General features: G+C 35.2%; 1 protein-coding gene across 4 annotated transcripts in view; it reads right to left on the reverse strand.

The window, feature by feature from the left end:
* The window catches only part of KDM6A (lysine demethylase 6A), a 266,362-nt gene that overhangs the window by 162,007 nt on the left and 81,732 nt on the right, over positions 1-22,623 (reverse strand). For all 4 annotated transcript variants that reach the window (XM_020996047.2, XM_020996046.2, XM_020996045.2 and 1 more), the window contains exon 3: positions 9,382-9,490. In XM_020996047.2, coding sequence (XP_020851706.1) covers positions 9,382-9,490 — 109 coding nt within the window. The remainder of the gene's footprint in view (positions 1-9,381; positions 9,491-22,623) is intronic.

The following is a 22,623-nucleotide window of genomic DNA, read 5'->3' on the forward strand; positions in this document are numbered from 1 at the left end:
CTAGTGTTCGATTTTCTTTGAAATGAGTTGAAGCAATTTAACTGAAGTGTTCAAATTCAAAAGTGAGAAAGTTTGTCTTGTAGCCTATTACTCCTAATAATATAATACATGTAAAGCAATTAGAACTGTTTCTGACACATAGTAGGCCATTAATAAATGCTTATTCCCTTCCCCATTCCCTTATTCTCTACTCTTTAGCACTATCACACCTCAGGTTTTGTATCCTGACTACCCACTTTAGGAGAAACCACCAAGTGTTCTGCCCCTGAATCCCAGAAAAGGTTTGCTTTGCAGAAAACAACAGGTAATGCAACCTTAAGAGAACAAAAGAGAAACCAATACAGGGAAATAAAAAAGGATTAAGGGTAAGAAGGGGAGAGGAAGAGAAAGAAAATGGTAAACATAGCAAAAAATATTAAAGTGGGGTACTGGGAAAGTATATAATTTTTCTCTACAATTTTCACATAGCTGAAACTAAATAACAGGAGGGAATGAACAGCGACATTAAATACAAAGAAGAACAAAGAAAATGTTAATGCTTGATCAAGAGGATTATCCAATGAAAAATGAATGGAGTTTGTATATACGTATATGCTAAAAGTAGCATATAATTATCACATTTCTACATATAATAAAAAGAACATATATATGCCACAGAAGGTACCTCTGAAGAACATAGTAACGATTACTATATGTTCCAAAGACAGCCAGAGCCAAGAACACAAGAAGGGGGATTTTCAAACAAAATATAAAAATGGACATCCTAAGAATGTAAGCAATGTCTACCTTAGGGCATGTTGGAAGTATAGTGCCATTTGTAGTGCAAATATGGGTCTATAAAAGATCATTTTTAAAAACTGTCCACAATATCATTGCAGAACCTGGCTGTTGTTCTTAATTTTGTTTAATATTTTACTTATCAGATTCATACACACTATTCAATATAATTACTGAACACTTAATTTACATTATTGAATAATTCTTCTATTGTAAGTGCCTTCCCTAACTTTTGATATTATCAGCAACAACTAAATAGTGAAGGCTTTCAAAGAAGTTACATATAATTAAATACAGAGGATCTCATAAAGCAAGGTATGATGAACACACAACAGTATTTATTCTATGTTTTATTAATGATCATAGAAAATATTAAGAGTATTAAATTTCACCATTATATATATCCCATTGAGAATTCAAAGACTAACATTCAAAATAAAATAAAATAAACTTCAGAGAATAAGAGAAAATTCAGGCATTGTAATCTGGAGACAGCAAAAAAAATATATATATATATATATGGAGGGAGGGAGAGAGAGAGAGAGAGAGAGAGAGAGAGAGAGAGAGAGAGATCGATCAAATAGTAACATTTTCAAGTTTGGAACTATAAAGGCTAAGCATTTTTTCTAAAGGAAAACAAATTAACAACAATTATTTTATTTCATATAGAATACATCAAGCTTGTGTTTTAGTTACACATATTTTCAAAATTAAAACAATATGGTTATGGTTTGAGTTTTTCTGGAGGGAAGAGGGAGGGGAAAGGATAATGATGCTACTGACCTATTTCATTTTGAATTGGGGGAAATAAAAACACGGCAAAAGACACGTATCTAGTGAAGAGTACAGTATTAAAAACTGAACAAATATTCATATCTTTTCTATGACTTCACATTTGTCTCAAGTAGACTTAACTGCATTTGATTTTTGCTATGCATCAACTACTGGCACCATGGTTTTCAGCAAAAGTTTAAGTATTTTAGACATTATTTCTCCACTGCCCCACACTCTCTCCTTTCCCTTAATAACTTCTCAATCTATCACCTATTTATATACTACAGTCTCTTCAGGTAATCAATTTCACATTCATTATTACTATCACTTCCACGGAAGGAGTTGCAAAGTCCAAACCCCCTCATTTTAAAATGGAAAAATCTCAGCGCCCCACCTCTAAAAAAAACGAGTTCTTGTTTAAGCAACCCACAGTATGAAAGGATATTCCTCATTAATCAACAAGTATTTGGGCAGCTAGGTGGCCCAGTGGATAGAGCGCCAGCCCTGGAGTCAAGAGCACCTGAGTTTAAATCCAGCCTCATGTGTGATCCTGGTCAAGTCACTTAACTCAGTTTGTCTCAACAGCAAAATGAGCTGGAGAAGGAAATGGCAAACCACTCCATTATCTTTGCCAAGAAAACCCCAAATGGGATCAAAGAGAGTCAGACAGGACTGAAATGTGACTCAACCACAACAAGAAATATTTATTAATCACCAAGTATTCCAGGGACTGGGGATATAAATACAATGAATGATGTGCAATGAGGTGGGAGATACACAATGAAGCTGCAAAGATAGGTTGGGGCCAGGCTATTAAAGACTTTAAAAGCTAAACAGAAGTATTTATATTTGATCCTAGAGGCCACAAAGATGCACTGAAGTTTATGGAGTACAAGAGTTCCACGATTCAATCTGCCCTGAAGAAAAATCACTTTGGCAACAGCATGGAGGACGGATTGGAATAGCCTTGAATTCTACAATGTGATGTTTGTTTGCCCTAACCATAAAATTCATGCTTTTATACATTCAGAATCAAAAGTTTTAGAATAGTGACAATTCACATCTAAATAATTATGTAAAAAACTTCATAATCACAATCTCATTTGAGAGCAATATAAATATTGTTATTTCCATTTTAAAGATAGAGCTCAAAGAGGTTAACTGGCTTGCCAAGGAATGCATAGCTAATAAATGACAGAACCGGAACCTGAACCCAGTATTCAACTCCCAATCAGTGCTGTTTCTATTACAAGCATCACAGGAGGTGATCTTGCACAAAATCACTGTTAATTAGCAAAAGAGTCAGGGTTGATACCCAATTTCTCTCATACCCACCTGTCTTCATCTTTCACACTAAAGAATTTTAATATTTTTAAAGTCTGTCCTCATGCCACAGCTGATCTGATCTCACACTTTCCCCATTTTTGTTAATTTTAGGTATCCTTCTGTGGATCCTCTAGAAATTTGCACCAAGAGGAGTTCCTAGAGAGTAAAATAATGTTTTCTCTTCAGTCCCTTTATATCCTTCCTAATAACAAGAATGTTTTCATTTTCACTTGTGACTGCAGGAGTACAATGGGTTAATATGTTCTGCAGCACTTCAAAATTATTCCTACAGCCCTAAGATAAAACAAGCATCATTTTAACAAAACTTAAATTTCACTCTTCCCAGCAGCCAATTACCAACTTTTATTTGCCCACAAACAAGTTCATTGGTTTAATGCTCTCTTCACTCATACAACCTGTTAAGATCTACCTGGTTTATTGTTAAAGACTTGGAAATAAGTGAGCTTAGTGTTATCTATAAACTTTATAATGTCATTATACATTCCTTCTTTCCAATTACTCATAAAATCATTAAATGAGCCAGGATCCAATACCAATCCACAGCAATCCTTTGTTTATAATTTTATTTGGAATACTTCTGAGTTCTACCCTTCATTTCTTTTTAAACCCTAAAGCAATTACATTTTCATTTAGCACAGTTAACTGTCCTTACCACCATCCATAAACAAAGAAACAAACAAAAAACCCCCACAAAAACACATACACCCCCAATGGGGAGTAGGAGGAAGGAGGAATATTTCTTCAATAAGCACTTTGCTTATTTAAAAAAAAAAAGCCTTTCCTGATTCCTACAACTACCAGTACCCTATCTACTTTTGGCCTATAAAACTGTGCATACCCCTTTGACCTAGCAATAGGATACTAGGTCTATATAACAAAGTGTTCAAAGAAAAGAACCAATTTATACAAAAATTATTTATATTTATAGGAACTCTTTCTGGTGGCAAAAAACTGGAAATTGCAGGGATGCCCATTAACTAGAGAATGGCTAAACAAATTGTGGTTTATGCTTATGATGGAACACTATTGTGCTATAAAAGAAATGATGAGCAGGACACTTTCAGAAAAACATGAGAACTTAACAGATACAAAATGAAGTAAGCAGAACCAAGAGAACATTAAACACAGTAATAACAATACTGTACAATGAACTACTGTGAATGGCTTAGCTATTCTCAGTAATACAATGATCCAAGACAATCCCAAAAGGTTTCTGATGAAAAATGCTATCTGCCTCCAGGGAAAGAACTGACAGAATTTGAATACAGATCAAAGCACACTTAAAAAACCCCAAAAACTTTCTTTGTTTTTCCTGAGGTTTGTTTTATGGGGGATGAGGGGAGAAATCTGTTTTCTTTTGCAACATGGCTAGTATGGAAATATTTTGCATGACAGCTCGTGCATAATCCATATCTAATCGTTGCCATCTGAGGAAGCAGGAAGGTGAAGAAAAGAGGGGAAGAATTTTAAATTCAAAAATTTTTAAAACCAAAGTTAAAATTGCATTTTACACATAATTTGAAAAAATGAAATATAAACTGCCAGGAAAAATGGGATGCTTGTTGATTGATCGATCTCTTACGTACTAAGCATAATTTCTGTACTATGACCATCAAGTCGTCCAATTCATTCATAAAGATTTAAGGAGTAGACTTTTAGTTTTAAGTCCCTATCCGCTTTAGATTTCTTTTTTCCAGTTCCAGTCTCTATCCCTACCTACAGAGGAGGAAACTAAAGCAAATATGGATTATTTGCTTTCTTGTGGCCATAACTGGTAAATGCTTGAGGCTAGATTTGAACTCCAGTCTCTCTGACTCCTGGTCCTATACTCTATCCACTTAGAGAAAAGAAATTAACATTAAAGAGAGACTGGAAAAGGCTTCTTGAGTGTGGTATTTTTTGTTCCCCTAATTTTTATTCTCATCTCTTGCACAATTTTTCCTATAATCACCTCTTTGACTTGGCTAGTTGGCAAAGGTACTAGGTACTCATAGGTACCAGATTCCTGACACATCTATGTAAGGTACTGAATAAAATATTTTATATAGCTCTATATTTTATTCTTGCTTCCCTAATTCCATCTTTATCAATGTCCAAGTTATACAGCCCCCTAAAAAATGGATTTTGCATCTTCATGACAATAATTTATTCTGGTAAATATTATACACTAAGCTTCCTTCCAATCATACCACTGAACTGAAACTGCTTTCTCCAAGGTCAGCTATGGTTTCTTACTGTTAAGCCTAATGGCCTTTTTTCATTTCTTATCCTTCTTACCTTCTGTGCACAGGATGACACTATTAACCTTTTTTTGTGAAACCATGTTCATCTATTATTTCAATTGTTCCTCAGTTTTCTTAACAGGTTTATCACTCACAACTTGTCCCAATACCTTTGGGTAATACAGTACTCTTCTCCTAACCCTCTCAGCTATGATAATAATTCATTTCCATATCTATGTATGTCACCTCATCTTTTCTCAAGCTCCAGTCCTATATTACCAGTAAACTGCTTGCTAAAGATATCCACCTTGATGTGCCACAGGAATCTCAAACTCATTATGTTCAAAATAGAACTCATTTCCTTTTCCTCTCAACTCCCTCATTTCTGTCTGGGATGGTACCATTTAGATTAGCAACCAAAGAACCATCCTCAACTTTTCTCTATCTCTTCTCAAATCCTACCAGTTGCCAGATCTTGATTCTATTTACATATGGCTACCATACTAGTTTAGGCCCTCATCACTTCTTGTCTTAGACTAGTACCCTCTGCTTCCACAATTCATATTCCAGCTAGTTCCTTACCCATCTGCCAAGGCTGAACCCCATGCCTAGTATACTTTCCATCCATACTTCTTAAAAATCAGGTCCAATGGCACCTCTTACAAGTGAACTTTCCTGATTCCCCAGTAGTTAGTGGTCTTTCCTTTTCACTACACAAAATTACTTTAAGGTAGTTTGGGATAAATAATTTGTGCTCGTTTATATACTTACATAGGATCATAGGACCACAGACTTAGAACTAGAAAGGACATTGTAAGCCATTAAGCATGTTCTCAAATTTGACAGATAAGGAAACGGAGACACATAGCTATTTAGTTACTCTCCCAGAATCTTGTAATATATGTGAATATACATGAATCTAGTAATATAATCTAATAAATATCTTAACAAGTCCTGTCACTTCTGCCCCTTTCTGACTTTTCCAATCTTCTTACATCTTACTGCTCTCCACTTACTCAATATACGCAAAACTGAAACGTCACCTTTTTCTGCTTAATTTCTCCATTATTGTGGAGGGTACCACCCTCCTCCTAGTGATCCAGGTTCAAAAGCTAAGCACCATTCTTGATTCTTTACTGTCTCTCAAACCTGATTGCAGCCTTCCCATTTCTATCAAAGGTTTTTTTCTACAGATTAAAATCATATGGTGATCTTAGTATTATTTACTATGCTAATTGCTTTAAAAATATTAAACCATTCCATTCATAGCATAAATTAAATTTGACCATGAGTAATTTCAGCAATTCAATCCAATGATAATTAGGCATATTATGTAGAAATGAAGACAATACCCCCCAAAAAATTCCTGCCCTCAAAAGGCTTACTAAAGATAATTCACAAAATGTAAATAATTAAATACAAGATAATTTGAAGGAAAGAATAATAATACCACCATGTGTAAAAAGGAAAGATTTCCCTTAAGAGATAGCACATGGGCCAAACCCTGAAGGGAGCTAATAATTCTGAGAGGTAGAAGTGAGGAGGGAGTACACTTCAGGCAGAAGGGACAGCCTAAGAAAAGAGAGGAAGGCAGGGTTTGGAACTTAATGGAACAACAAAAAAGTATGGAAGTTTGGCTACAATGTAGAGTAAGTGAAAGGAAATAATATGAAATAAATAAAAGTGAAGGGATTTAATCCCAGTTGATCAATATGCTCCCCCCCCCCCAGCTCTGTGTGTGTGTTTTCTTTTTTCTTTTTCGGGGGGGGGGGAGGGCGCCGAGGGCTAGTTATTGGGCTTGTAACTTGCCCACAGTCACACAGCTAATAAGTATCAAGTGTCTGAGGCTGGAACTCAGGTTCTCTTGACTCCAAGGCTGGTGCTCTACCCACTGCATCACCTAGCTGCCTGGATCAATATGCATTTTATTCTACAATCAAATGGAAGCTACTACAGAGTACAGCAGTGGAGTGACATGACTGCATAACACGAGTGAAGCACACACATGACCTGTGTATTTGGTTTCACTGTCAAGTCAGAGGGGCCCAGAAACAAACTAACTACCTAGACAAGTAACCCTTCATTGCACTCCCCTACAACCGTCTCTGAGAAGAGCTCCAATTTTCATGTATGTGGATGTATGAGGTCGGGGGGTTGTCAGTGCAACTATGCAGTGGGAAAAGGCTGGAACCATGGAGGAAGCCACAGAACCTATATGATCATAGATCTAAATCTTATTCTGTAAGGTACCTTAGATGTCATCTAGTCCAGGGCTTCTTAAATTTCTTCCACTCAAGAACCCGTCAGCACTTCTTAAAGTGTCTAACACTTTCATTTTACAGATAAGGTCACTGAAACAAAAGCAGGTGAAGTGACTTGCCCTAAGCCACAAAGGTAGCGGGATATGAGCCCAGGTCCTGAATCTAAAACCAATGCTTTTTCCCACCTGCGTCCCTCAATGTGTTTCATCTTGGCCCTTGGCATTCTTTGAGCAGTCCTCGGTATTGCCTTGAGACCAGAGCCCTGACTATGGTAAGGACAGAGAACAAACATTTTCCTACAGAGAGGGATTCATAAGGCAGTTGGAATGGAGAAAAAGGAGAGGCAGAAAAGTAGGAGATCAGACAGGATGTACCTACTCTCAACCATGCATTGTTCTCCTCACCTCCTGCTCAGAATCCACTTGTCAGTGCTATCTCCCACATCCTCAAATTGCTCTGTATGTAATTTATCTGTTTACATAGTGTAAACCAACAGCAGAAGTTAGCTCTTTGGTGATAGTAACTACTTTTCATTTGGCTTGGTGTCCACAGTGCCTCGAATACAGTATTCATTTTGGAGGATTAAAGCATGAAGACTTTTTGGTAGATAGGAAAAACAGATCTTAATCAGAGCAAAATTTTTTGTTTCCTTATGATGATTCCCAAGGAAGAACCATACCAACATTTGTCATTATGATTTCTCCTTCTAATTGCCATACCATTTTATAATATCTTTGTTCATCACTTACATTTAATTTTCCTCAAAAGTATATGTGTTTGATCCACTCCCTCTATATCATCACTTGAAACCACTGCAGATCAAATGAAGTACTGGAATTTTATAACTAGTTAAGATGAATTTGGCATTTCTCTCCACTGACTTGTGCACGTACACAGGAGAAACTAATAAACGTTTATTAAACTGAACTGGAATTCTTTTGAGGATATTTGCTGAACTCTTAATCTATTACTCTATACCTTAACTTAGTTTTTTTTCTGAATTAGAGAAGCAATCATTTTCACTGATATTTTTAATAATTTTATTCTACAATTCCTACTTATCAGTTACTTAGATAATACTTAATCAGTTACCTAAATAACACTAATAAAAAAAATTTAGATAGGACACAGGAGAGCAAGAAAATGAACAAGTACTGAACACTACTTAATTCTTTACAAGGTACTTGGTTATGAGGCAGATGATAAATAAGAATTTAATTCAGAGTTACAGATTAGTGGATCATAGATGAAGAGATGGAAGGAATCTTAAGTTACCTAATCCAATTCCCTCATTTTATGGAGGAGGGAAATAAGAAGGCAGGCTAAGTGATTTGGCACAGATCTTATTGGTAGTAAGTATCAGAAGTAGAATCTGAACATTTTGAACACTTCTTTTAACTCAAGAAATAGGGATTTCTTTTTTCGCATTATATATCCTTAATCAACATGGGGAAGCCTATGAGCCCCTTCTCAGAATGTTTTTAAATGCATAAAACATGTAGAATTACAAAAGAAACCAACTTATTAAGTTCACAGACTGCAAGTTAAAAACTGCTCTAAAATTATCCTCTTTTCACTGCATCATGTCCTTTCCTGTCATCCATACTGTATAAACTCCTAGAAGAAATATACATTTTTGGCATATAATCATGAACAAAATGAACACATATATGGTCATTTATAACAAACTGATTTATGGAAGAGATATAAAATTTGTAAAAATTAATCATTTACTTTCTTTGTTCCCTACTACATTATCTCTAAAATGATCCAAATTCATCAAAATCCAAAGAAAAATTTAAAAATTCGCTTTGGCCAACTTATAGATCACCCATCAGCATCATAACTATACCATATTAATGCAGTAAGTTTACAAAGCTTACTTTTATATACTTTTATACACTTTTACATACATCATCTCATTTATCAAAACAATTATACATTATAAAATAATTTTCAATGTTAAAAATATTATCAGAGGTAGGAAAAGACAACTTTACCTTTTGGATAATCTTCCAACAAGAGGTTGAAGTGACCTAACTGACAAAAGAAATCAGATTCAACTTTTCCTTCAGCTTTTAAGATTAGAGATTCATAGCAGCGAACAGCCTAGAAAAAAGAAACACAAAGAATATTAAGAAAAAGCAGAACAAAATATGCAGTCATTTCTGATAAAACATATAACCTTGATGTTCATTTTCCTCCTCTGTATAAAGAGAAAAACTAAATTATCAATTTACTAACTTCCAGTTACAAAATTATATTGGTAATTTTACAAATACAGCCTCCATCAACATGTTAAAAAAAATGTACTAAGGAATATATTTCCCCCCCTTAAAAATCACAACTGAATGAAAGCACACTCTTTGAATGAGGACCTCAAATATGCCAAATAATATGCACTATTAAATCTTCTCCACAGAAAACCCTGAAATTTTGCCTAATATTTTAAAAGACCTTAAGCAAAAAGAGGAGGGGGAGAGAGGAAGAAAAGGAAGAGGACTAAGTAGTTCTCTTCTACAGATGGAAGCAGTGTACTATAAGGAAAAGAACACCAGTTTTAGTTAATGTAGCTGAGCTAGGCCTGAAACGGGTAACCAACCAATCCATATTTATTAAACATCACTATAACAGGCACAGCAGTGTTGTGCTAGAAATAACAAAGATGAAAAAGAAACAGTACATATACATATAAAAAATGATTACAAGGCAATGCGGAGAGAAAGGTACTAGCAAGGAGTAAAACAGAAAGGGCCTTATGTAGTTAGTGAAGTTTTGAGCTATGCTTTGAAAGAGACTAGGGAGTAAAAGACTAAAGTGAGGAAGGAGTATCTTCTACTCATGAGGGAGAGCCTGTGTAAAGACATCAAGACCAGAAATAGGGTGTATGTCACCTCTGAGGAAGAGTAAATCACTCAATTTCCTTACTTGTAAAATGAATGGGCTGGCCTAAAACAAGGATTATTAACCTTTTTTGTGTCACTGATGTGTCTCTAAGTCTGAAGCTTATAGATGCCTTCTCAAAATAATGTTTTTAAAAGTATACAGAGTATTACAAAGAAACCAATTATATAAAATATAGTTTTAAAATATTTTATTGACATTAATGATTAATTACATAACTAATAGTAATAATCGGTGATACTGACCCACAAGTTAAGAACCACTGTCCTAGAAAAATATCTCTTAAGGTCCCTTTCTCACTTAAAATTATTGAATCTATTAAGTATTTTAAAAGGCTAAAAGAGAACTACTGTTTGGTCTGCTTGGTTCCCAAATTTAGGCTGAATTTGATACAAAATAATTGGGTCCACCAAAAATATGTTACATAATCTCAACTGAGTCCTTGCTATAGGGCAGGGTTGGGGAACCAGCAGCCTCAACATGTGGCCCTGTAGGGCCTGAAGTGAGGCCCTTTGACTGAATCCAAACTTCACAGAACAAATCCCCTTAATAAAAGGATTTGTTTGGTAAAACTTGGACTCAGTCAAAAGGCTGCACCCAAAGACCTAGAAGGTCCCAAGTGGCTTTGAAGCCACTGGTCGTCCCCGTCCCCCCCCCATCCCTGCTATAGGTAAATCCATTTACAAAAGGCAATTCTCCCCAAACCAAATACTAACTCACTTAAGATAGTGGCTATTCCAACCCTCCTCAGGTTTCAATGGCAACCTTCCCCCAACCTCCCAGTGTCCTTACTTTACTAAAAAAAATGAGTCCATTCATCCCTGGATGACTCTTTTCCCATTTTCCTAGCAATCACCTAGACATTTTTTTGCCTTCTATCTGATATTACTTCCAATTGTTCTATTTGTACATAATTTTTTGTATGTTTTCTTCCCCATTACAATGTTAGGTCCTCGAGAGCAGGGATCATCATTTTCTGCCTTTCTCTGTTATGTCAAGTGGCACTTAATAAGATATTTGTTGATCTGATGTAAAATTTGCAAAAGACAGCATTGGTGATCTAATACTTTATCCTAGAAGCAACAAGAACTTAATATTACTGGAAGAAAAAGAGGATCTTATGAGACAATCAGAGGTACATTCTGGGGCATGGTTCTCAAAGTGCCATCTGAGGACTCCTGTGGTACCAGACCTCTTTTCAGGGTGTGTATGAAATCAAAACTATTTTCATAAAAATATTAAGACATTAAGTGACTATTAAAGTTATCCTTCCTTTTCCAACTACATATCTTTGTGAGGCCAGAATATATCAACAGATTGAATGGAGAATAGCTTTGTTTTTTATTTTATGCCATATTTGAGAAATAAAATAAGCATTTCCATAACAGTACATTAAAAAAAAGATGGTTACACATGAAACTATAAATTTATATTGTACAACTTGCAATTCCTTTTAAATACGTTATCATATAACTTTCTTATTTTTCTTTTTCTTTCTCCCTCCCTCCCCAAGAGCTTTGTAAAAATCTTCCCTTTCCTTTATCTTCTACTCAATTCAACGTGCAAATCAACACAGTCTAAGAACAAATCATGAATTCTTCCTTTTCAATGCCTATAATTGTGTCTGTGTGTGTGTGTGTTGGGGGGGGGGGGGTCGCATTACTAACAACATCACTTTGATTCAGCCCTGTATCACCTTACAGTTCAATTACTGAAAAACCTTCCAATCTACTCATTTCCCTTCATCCTATACCTGGTCTAGATTTTCAAAGCTCTCCATAAAGGGGCCTCAACTTTTTTTTTTAAACTATAAAATACCTTGATAAATACTGAAATAAAAGGTATGTATGCTGGCAAATGGGAAACTAGGTGATGCGATGGATAGAGCGCCATGCCTGGAGTCAGAAAGACTTGAGTTCAAATCTAGCCTCAGACACTTACTAGCTCTGTGACCCTGGACAAGTCATTTTCCTCATCTGTAAAATGAACCGGAGAAGGAAATGGCAAACCATTCCAGTATCTTTGCCAAGAAAACCTCAAAAGGGTCATAAGGAGTCCAATATGACTGAAATGACTGAATAACATGACATGAGAATAAGCAATAATAGATAATGTATTAAAAGAAAGCATCACAGGATGAAAACATATGAGTTTACAAACTTACCCATCAATTTGAGGTACTGACATAAGTGTGATAACGGTTCTAGACAGCTCAAGTAAAGTCTACACTGGTTTAAAGAAAGACTACCCTAGAATATAGTATAGAGTCTAGAATATCCACAAAGATAGGCTAATCTTTGAAAGAGGAAAAAAATGTATGTGTATACACTGAAAAATAATACCATGTTGGTCACATAGATTCTGTGCAAATATTGTTTGGCATGGAAAGTGCTTCTTATATTCAAACTAATATACAAATTGTTTAGAAAAGCAAAAAGTTGGTTTCTTTCCAGATACTTGGTCTTGGTATAAGGAAAATGACTACAACAACAACAACAAAAAGTGACTGGGGTAAATGAAGAACAGAGATAGAAATAAGATTTGAAAAGCCATTCCAACTCACTCATTAGTTTAGGAGCTTTGGTAAGGGAATGCACAAGCGAAAAAGGAGGAGAGGTCAGAAGAGATAAAATTGAAAGAAATGAATTCCAAAATGGCTTTATCTTCCCAAAACTGAAGTTGCCAAAATAAGAAATTAAGCACTGTCTCCACTAGTTTCAATTCATGAATAGCACTGAGGAAAAGGACTATATCCTCTTATAGCACCTTAACTACTGATGAAAGGCAAATGACCATCAATTTTTAAATGTTCTTTAAAAAAAAGAAATTCCTAATAAGAATCTAATTGTAACAAAAAATATCTTTCTCACAATCATAAATTCAAAATCCATAAATCAAGAGAAAGAAAAAAAAACAAATTTCCCAAACAAATTTCTTAAGGGAGATTTTCAATTGCTATTATTATTTTTATTAACTACAACATATACACAAAATCATAATAATTAACCAATCAAACTCTTAATGTTATACCCTTAAACTTTCAGAAATTATAATTCTGAAACATGAAATTTCTAAATCTTTGATTTTGTCATATTCAATCCTTCTTTGGCAGACCAGCGTTAAAAGTACAATTAATTACAATATTTTCAAAATAAAATAAATATTTTAATCTAAAAAATGTTTGCTTGGATAACCAGTCTAAAAATTACAAAACTTATTCAATAAAAAATTAACAAGAAACTTCTTTAAAAGCTTAAAAAACTAAAGCTCCTATAAATGCAGATCTATTAACATTTTACAACCACAGACATCTCTCTCTCTCATTCCCAAAGAATTTTCTCCCTCAGATTATCTTTTATATGAGGTAAAAATATTAACCAATTGTACTAAATAAAGATGTCCTCTGCAAAAATAAGTTACTCTTTTCAAGGTTCATAATATATTTACTATATATTTATAAAAGATGTAGTCGCTGGTAAACAAAGAATAAGAAACAATTTGAGGAATTACATCACATACAAAGCACATGAACTTGGTGGAGAAAAGAAAAGTATGCATCCCCTTCTCAAACCACTCCCTTTCTTCTAGACCATAACTGGGGGAGGGGTGGATGCAAAGAGGAAAAATGAAGCTACTTCCTGATCAGAAAAGTAGAGAGAGAAAATCAGGTGATTTCTTAACAAAATAAATAAAATTCCATGTTTGAACTGCAGGTACCATGGACAGCACCAGGACACTATGGGATTGCTAGTGTCCCTTAACTTTTCCCCATTCCTCAAATCTTGAAAACATTTTTTCAAACCCCGTGGCCAAATCACAAAAAATCACTCTGATCTATTATAAATTATGCTATATGTCTTCAACTAGGTTCTTATCATAATCTGGAAACTTTTTATTCATATACACAAACATTTCTACTGAAAAGATTAAAGCAATCAAGTTTGAATACCATTAATCCCCTATCCTTCCCATCCTATCTCAATGATGCTGCTAAACGCTCACTCAATTCTTTACTTGTTTTCTCCATTTGATTCCCACCTACCTACTTCAGAGTCTTCCTATCCCAAACATCACTTCTCTGAAAAGCAAGTCAAGCTCCATTTCTCCACTGGTTCCTTCCCAATAAAAATTCAACTCCAATAACAACAATATTAAAGGGTTAGGACAAACCAGTACAGGAAAACCAGAGTGGTTTTGGAAGGTAGGAGTTCCAGAATAGTGAAGTCAAGGGAAGAGATTATATTAGAACAAATGAAAAGCATTTAATAGGTGCCTACCATGTGCACAACTCCAATGGGCAGGCCCTGTTATTCAAATACCAAATGTATGTTTGCCTAAAAGACCATTTTACAGAGAACTCCCACAAGGCAAGCGCTCACATGGAGGTCAGAAGTGATACAAGGACACTTTCAAGGTCTCTCTGAAGAACTCTGGAATGGACTGCATGACACTGGCAAAGGATACTGTGCCTGCAGCAAAGACCTCGTGCTCTATGAGCAAAGCAGAATTGCAGTAAATACTAAAGGGAGATTATTCTCTAATGGGGAAGACAACACCAGAGAAGCAAATGGGGAAAGAGTAAGCAATGTGGTAATTTGGTTGAGTTTTTGGGGAAAAAAAATGTATGGGAGAAAAAGAGAGACAGGGGACAAAAGAGATAAAAAAGTGAATGTGAGGACACCCATTCCCAAAAAACAGAGCAAAAGGGCTCAGTGGTCCTTCTCAGAGGGTACAGTAGCAGCGGGACAGAAAATGCTAAAATCTATAGAGAAGTCCAAGAAAGAGAGATCAATTAGAAATAGTCCTTGAACTCTGTGAGTGAGGCTGCTGGTGACCTTGAAGACAGAGCCTAGTGAAGACTGTTTTAGGTGACTGCTGGGAATGAAATACCAGGTTACAAGCTACAGAAAAGCAAAAGAGTTGGTGTAGAAGCATGGCACTTCTTCAACCAGTTAGTACTGAAAAAGAGACAGAGAGGGTTAGTGTTTAAAGGAGGCAGCAGAATTAGGAACTTGTTTTAGAGATGTAAACATACTTGGGTCTCCCCAAGTATTAATTTTTGTGACAATATCGTCTTTTACTTCACTTATGTCCCTAATACTCATGGCCTTTCACAATCTGGCTTGAACCAACCTCTCCAGCTTTCCCTCACATTTCTCTTCACATAACTCTGCAACCCAGCCAAATGTTACTTATTTATCTTTCCTACTTTCATGCTTTCCTCATACAACTCCCTAAAACCATCAAATAGAATGCCTTCTTTGCTTGATCACTGCCTATCGAAAGTCTTACCCTCCTGTTAAGACCAAGCAAAAATGCCTTTTCTTCCACAGGTAGAAATCCTTTTATTCCATATCCTTTATATAGTAAGTTGTTTTTATTTCTCATCTTCAGCTTTGTACAATAGCTGTATGTCTGGTATAACTCCCCTGCTAGACTGTTAGCTTTATGGGTTCAGAAATTCTTATATATCTTTCTATCTTGGTAATTATTTTTAAATGCCTATTGAACTGATCATGATTTTAGAGCTTTCCTGAAATTTTATTCTCTCAAATGATATAAATGATCCATTATATACTGAGTGCTTTCTATGTTCACAGGGTTGCCATAAGGAATATGAGAATTACTATTACAAATAAGACATATTAAAGGTTCACAAGAATCTAAAGTCACCATACTTTATCACTGGAAGTAAAGTGTGTATACAAATATACTTGCATAGAAGTATGAAATGAACTGTCATGATTTGGGCTAAATTTAAAAGACTTAGTATTAGCACCTTATATTGTATCACAAATTGTAATCTACTGATAAGGTATTACATTTGTTGGGCAAGTTTTTTAGTTCTTAACATCATTCAAGAGACATTTGCTTATTTTTTTCCAATTTTAGCATATTCTCAAATTTCAATTTTTTTGTTGTTGTTGTATTTGTGTCACTTCAGTCATGTCTGACTCTCTTTGTGATCCCATTTTGGAGTTTTCCTAGCAAAGACACTGGACTGGTTTGCCATTTCCTCCTCAGCTTACATTTCAGATGAGGAAACTGAGCCAAACAGGGTTAAGTGACTTGCCCAGAATCATACAGCTAATAAATGTCTAATGCCGGATTTGAAATGAGTCTTCCTGACTCCAGATGTAGCCCTCTATCCACCTAGGGCAATCCTAGGTCTTAATTAACTATATAATGAAAGCACTTACACATGGCAGCTAAACTCAAGGTAGCCAAATGAGTGTCACAGATGACACTATCCACAACATAAGGCAGCAAGTTATCAAGATGGAAAGAAACAGGGGCAACTAGGTGGCTCAGTGGATCAGGAGGACCTGGGTTAAAATCTAGCCTCAGACCAAACACTTGATACTTACTAGCTGTATGACCCTGGGCAAGTCATTTAACCCCAATTCCCCCCCAAAAAAATTTTTTTAAAAGATGGAAAGAAATAGACATGGGGGCCTAAATTAAAAGGGTCATGCAACATAAAAAAATTGAAGGAAAACGGATGTGCCTTTCACATGTATGGCTACCAAGAGAATTACAAGACAAGGAATGAAGGAGATCATAACAGATGATAGAGAAAATTATAATTATTTGAAATTTTTAAAAAGTTAAAATCAGTGCAGCCAAGATTTTTTAAAAAAACTATGAACTGGAAAAAAAACATTTGTAGGAAATATCCAACTTTCAAATAGCCAACACAAAGTCAATCAAAATAAATCTATAAGAATAAAAGTTATTCCCCAATAGGTAAGCGGTCAGAAAATAAGAACAAATTTTCAAAAGAATCCTAACAGAATAACAATTACTATGAAAAATGGATTATATAGTAATAAGGGAAATGTGAATCAAAATATAGAGATTTCATTTCAAACACAGCAAAATGGTAAAGGTATCAACAACAACAAAAAAGGGAAATGGCCAAAAAGTCAATGTTAGAATGCTGGATCACTAATGTGCTGCTGGTGGCACTACTAATTCATCCAACCATTCTGGAAAGCAATTTGAAACAGTAACTCCCTTCCTTAAAAAATTACTGGCGCAGACTCAGCACTACACCCTAACTCCACCTCCCCACTCCCACCAAAAGAGATCAACGAATGGCAAAGGATCCATATGTACAAAAATATCTGTAACAATTCTTTTTATAGTGATGAAGAATTAGAAACTAAGGGGTGTCCAACAGCTTGGGAATGTTGAATAAATTATGGTAAATGAATGTAAAGAAAATACTATTTTATAAGAACTGATGAACAGTTTCAGAGACAACTAGGAAGATATCTTGTGTGTGAACTGATGCAGAGGAAAGTTAGCAAAATTAGGAGAACAATTATTACAAAAACAAGATTGTACAGAATAATAATTCTGACAGACTTAAGAATTCTGACCACAACAATTACCAACAACTTCCTAGAGGGAGGTGACAGACTCAAATAGGCAAAATAAAACACAGTTAATGTGGGAACTTTTCTTTAATAGACATGTTACATGGGTTTTGTTTTCATTTTGGTTTTTCAAAGGGAGTGGAAGGAGAAGAAAGGAAGAAAGATTAGCAATAAGGTTGCTATCCCCCCCGCCAAAAAAAAAAAAAGCCAAAAGGAAAAATAGGGTCGCAGAAGCATTTTTTAATGTATAAAAAAAAAAAGCAAAAGGACAGAAGGAAACACAGACAAGCAGTACTACTTCAAAAGTTACATGCTGATTTAGTCATACTTAAAGGGAAAAGCAAACAGTATGTGATAGAGCCAATTTTCACATAATTCTTTTTCTGTTCTAATTTACATATTAAATTAAATTTATATATCAAAGTTCATTTTACTTTATATTTATTAAAGTGAATTTCTTAAAATTAGATTAGGGTAGAACTGCAATTATGCTATGAAATAAAAGATTCACAAGAGAGGTAAAAAAGGTGAACTACGTTGTACAGAAAGATACCACAGACATGAAATATTAATGTTAGATCTATATAAAACAAATGCTATAGCATCTATGTAAAGAAAAAAATTAACTGAACTGCAAAAAGATGTTGATAATAAGATAATTATAAGAGATGGATAAGTAAATGTAAAAGATAAAAAAGATAATGAAAGAGTGAATTGAAGGAATTCCTGCAGTAAAGTTTGAGAGACTTATGGTATCTACTGAATACACACATTAAATAATATAAATTATAGTGAATATTTAGCGATTTGAGGTCTGCAAAGTGCTGTACAAATATTATCTTATTCATTCCTCACAATCACCCTGGGAAGCAGGTACAATTACTACCTCATTTTACAAATGTGAACACTGAGATAGACAAAGGTTAAGTTCCAGAGTAACACATCTAGTAGGAGTCTAAAGTGTACATGTGAATTCAAGTCTTTCAGACTACAAGACTTCGGAAGACAAAGATTGAGTAATTTGTCCAGAGTCACAAATGCAATGAGTCTAAAAAGTATATCTGAATTCAGGTCTTTCTGACTGCAAGTCCAGCGCTTTATTCCCTACAATACAATTACCTAGTTGTCTCCATATATAAAGACTTCTCAGTATTACAAGATGCTTCTGCAAAAATAGGCCAAGATGGGGTAGGAAGAATATCTAAAGCAATTACCAAAATGAGTTGGAACAGTTCTTTTCCTTAAAAGGTTTTGAAACTCTCTTGGAGACTTAAGTGGCAAGAAGGCTCCATCCAGTTCCCTGACTTATCTTCAAAACTGCCAGGGTTCAAAAATATCCAGCTGTTCTCTTAAGCTCTTAACTGGCACAACAATCATCACGGACAAACACAGGCAGGAAAATTTCATTCAATTTAACATCTTTTCCCTGACATGGATGAGTAAACCTCCTTTTCTTAACTGCTAAATGTTCCAGGTGTGTCATTTCATTTCAATTTTGTAGTAGAATGACTTCAAATCAGCCTTCCTGGTCCCTACCTCCTTTCAATGCTAGTGCCTTCTCTCTAAGACCACCTCAAATTTATCCTTTATATCTCATTTGTATTTAATTTTGGCATATTGTTTCCCCCATTAAATCACAAGCTTCTTGAGGCCAGGAACCACATTTTTTGCCTTTCCTTGTATTTCTAACACTTAGCAAAGCATCTGGCACATAGCAGGTGCTTAATAAAATGCTTGTTGACCAGATATGACTACTACATAGGGCACAGAAAATTACAGCCATTACAATGTACACAAGCAGAAAATACAGATACAAATGGAGACTTTATAATAGCATCTTGAAGTGAATGAATAAAAAACAGCATAGAAATAATAATATGAAGCATTAATACATGATATGTATTAATGAGATGATAATAACACTGATACAACATACTCAAATTTTAGATGCAGCTAAAACAGTCTTCATCTCTGAAAATGTATATTAAATTAGAAGGAGGATTAATGAACTAAGCATGAAAATTTTAAAAACAGAATCAAATTAGTGAACAGAAATCTTAGAGAAGAAACATATAAAATGGACAACAGAAAGACTAAACAAAACTAAAAGCTGTTTCACAAAAAAAAAACCCACTGACAAAGCTTTAGCTAATTTGATCCAAAAAAGGAGGAAAATATTAGCAAAACATAAAATCAACAAGATTAATTCACAATTAACATGGAATAGGGAATGATCAACACTAAGAGTATGGTGGCAAAACTGAGAATTTGATGTGACTATGAAACGAACATTCAATTCAACTCTATTTCAGAAAGTTAAATGGAACAAGCTATAAAAGAGCTACCAAAGAAAAAAGGCACTAGTCCAGAATGAATTAGATGGATTCAAGCAAATATTTTAGAAGCCCTTTTCTCTGTCAATTATCTAGTATACATGTTGTTTGTACAGTTGTTTGAATGTTGTCTCCTCCATTTTAGATTGGAAGCAAAGAAGTTTTGTTTTGTTTTGGGGGAGAGGGGGATCTTTCTTTGTATACCCAGCAATTAGCACAGTGCCTGGTACTTAGCAGATGTTTAATGAATGCTTTTTGATTGACTGCTGAATGACAAAGTCTACACTACATAATTCTCAGTAACTTCCACTATCTACTAAACACCTTGACACCTATCCTAACATTTAATCCAAGAAGAGATAAAGCCAAGAAAGACAACATAATTACTGAATTATCACATTGCCCATTACACTTCAGCTTCACATAGCTCCCACCAATCACTACTCATTCACTATCTTCATTCCTACACATGTAATGCTGAAAGAAGATGGAGAGAAATTACAAAACCTTTCTGAGGGGGTCTACTACCAATTTATGTTACACAATCTCAACTGGGGCTTTATTACAGCTAGAAAATCCTACTAAATCTCCCTTAACAACTCACTGTCCTAATTCTCCACAGTGGCTCTTTCAAATATTTTCACCACTCCTCAAATTACCATAGTCTTCTCCCAATCTTTCAGCAGAGAAATTTGCTTCATATTTTATAAGGGAAAAAAAGGTCATGTGCCATGAGCTTCTTCTCTTTTCCTCATATCTTATCAATCAAATGTCTTATGCTACTATCTTCTTAATCCCTGTGTCCCAAATTGAAGTAGGCTTTGTTGTTGTTGTTGAGTTTTTTTCACTTGTGTTTGACTTTTCCTGACCCCATTTGGGGTTTCCTTGGCAAAGATACTGGAGTGGTTTGCCATTTCTTTCTCCAGCTCATTTTACAGACAAGAAACTGAGGAAAACAGGGTTAAATGACTGGCTCAGGGGTCACACACATAGCCAGTAAGAGTCCTGATCCACATTTGAACTCACAAAAATGAGTCTTCCTGACTCCAGTGGCCTTAGCAAGGCTAACCTCTCACTACTTGTTCAAGTGATCCCATATCTTCAAAAGTTGTCCCTCTCATACCCCTAAATCATTTGACTAACAAACATGCCAGTCTTCTCCATTCTGAAAAAATCATCACTTGATCCTTCCCTTCCATCCCCACTATCATCCTATACTGCCTTCTGCCCTTTGTAGCTAAATTCTCATCTATAATAGATACCTCCACCTTATCTTTCACTCTTCTTAATCCTTTACAATCTGGCTTCTGATCTTCCCCATGGAAACTACTCTCTCCAAAGTTACCAATTATCTCTTATTTGCCAAATCCAATGGACTTTTCTCAATCCTCATTCTCCTTGATTACAGCCTCTGACAGTGCTGATCATTCTTTTCTCCTTGGTTCTCTCTTCTCTCTGCATTTTCAGTACACCACTCTCCTGTTTCTCTTCCTATCTAATGAACCTTCTCAGTCAGCTCTGCTGAATTCTCTTCTAGATTATACTCAAGTAACTATACATGCCTTCATGTAAGCCCATGACTGGGCTTTCTTCTCTGCTCCTTCTATACTATTTCACTTAGTGATCTCATCAGTTCCTGTGGATTTAATTACCATCTCTATGCTGACAATTCTCAAATCCACCATCCTGCTCCAACCTCTCCACTGACCTCCAATCTTGCATCTCCAACTATCTAGCCCAAAAGTCTGGATCTGGAGGTCCTAAAGACATTTTAAACTCGATTTTAAATGGGACTCTGTCTTTCTCCCAAAATCAGGGGTGGAGAACCTTTGGCCTCTCAAGTTCTCTGCCCCTGCCCTAAATCTTCCCCTACTCCTAAAATGCATAAAACATACAGAAGTGCATCTACTAAAATACAATCCCAGACTTGTATTTAACTTGTATGTTAAAACATTCCCTATCAAACTAAAACAAGCATGAAAACAATACAATAACATTAATAGCAATTACACAGCTATTTAAGGTTTACAAAGTGCTTTACATATACTATCTCATTTGATACAAAAAAAACACAGTAGGGTAGGTGCTTTTATTATTACTATTTTATAATGAGAAAACTGAGGCTTGAAGTCAAGAAGTTCTGAGTTCAAATCCTGTCCTGATACTTACTAGCTATAAGACGCTGGAGCAGTCACTTAACCTCTAGATTGCCTCATCTATAAAATGGGCATAATAATAGTACCAACCTCCCAGGGTTATGAGAATTGAGAGATAACATGTATAAAGTGTTTTGAAACCTTTAAAAAGCTCTATATAAATTCCGATTATTATTACAGGCAGGTAGGTGGCACAGTAGAGACCTCACCTTAGAAACTTCCTGGCTGTGTGATCCTGAGCTAGTCACCTCAGTCTCAGTTTCCACATCTTTAAAATGAGGATAATAATAGCAACAGCACCTACCTCATATGTTTGCTCTGAGAATAAAATCAGATAACATCTGAAAAGTGCTTTGCAAATCCTAAAGTGCTATAAAAATACTAGCTATTATCATTTACTAAAATACTACTGAAACTAATTTGTAGGTGTAATACTGTATCAATTGAAACTACCTAGGAGTTATTGT

This window comes from Phascolarctos cinereus, unplaced genomic scaffold, assembly GCF_003287225.1.
Source record: "Phascolarctos cinereus isolate Bilbo 61053 unplaced genomic scaffold, phaCin_HiC Scaffold_726;HRSCAF=1367, whole genome shotgun sequence".
Lineage (NCBI taxonomy): Eukaryota > Metazoa > Chordata > Mammalia > Diprotodontia > Phascolarctidae > Phascolarctos > Phascolarctos cinereus.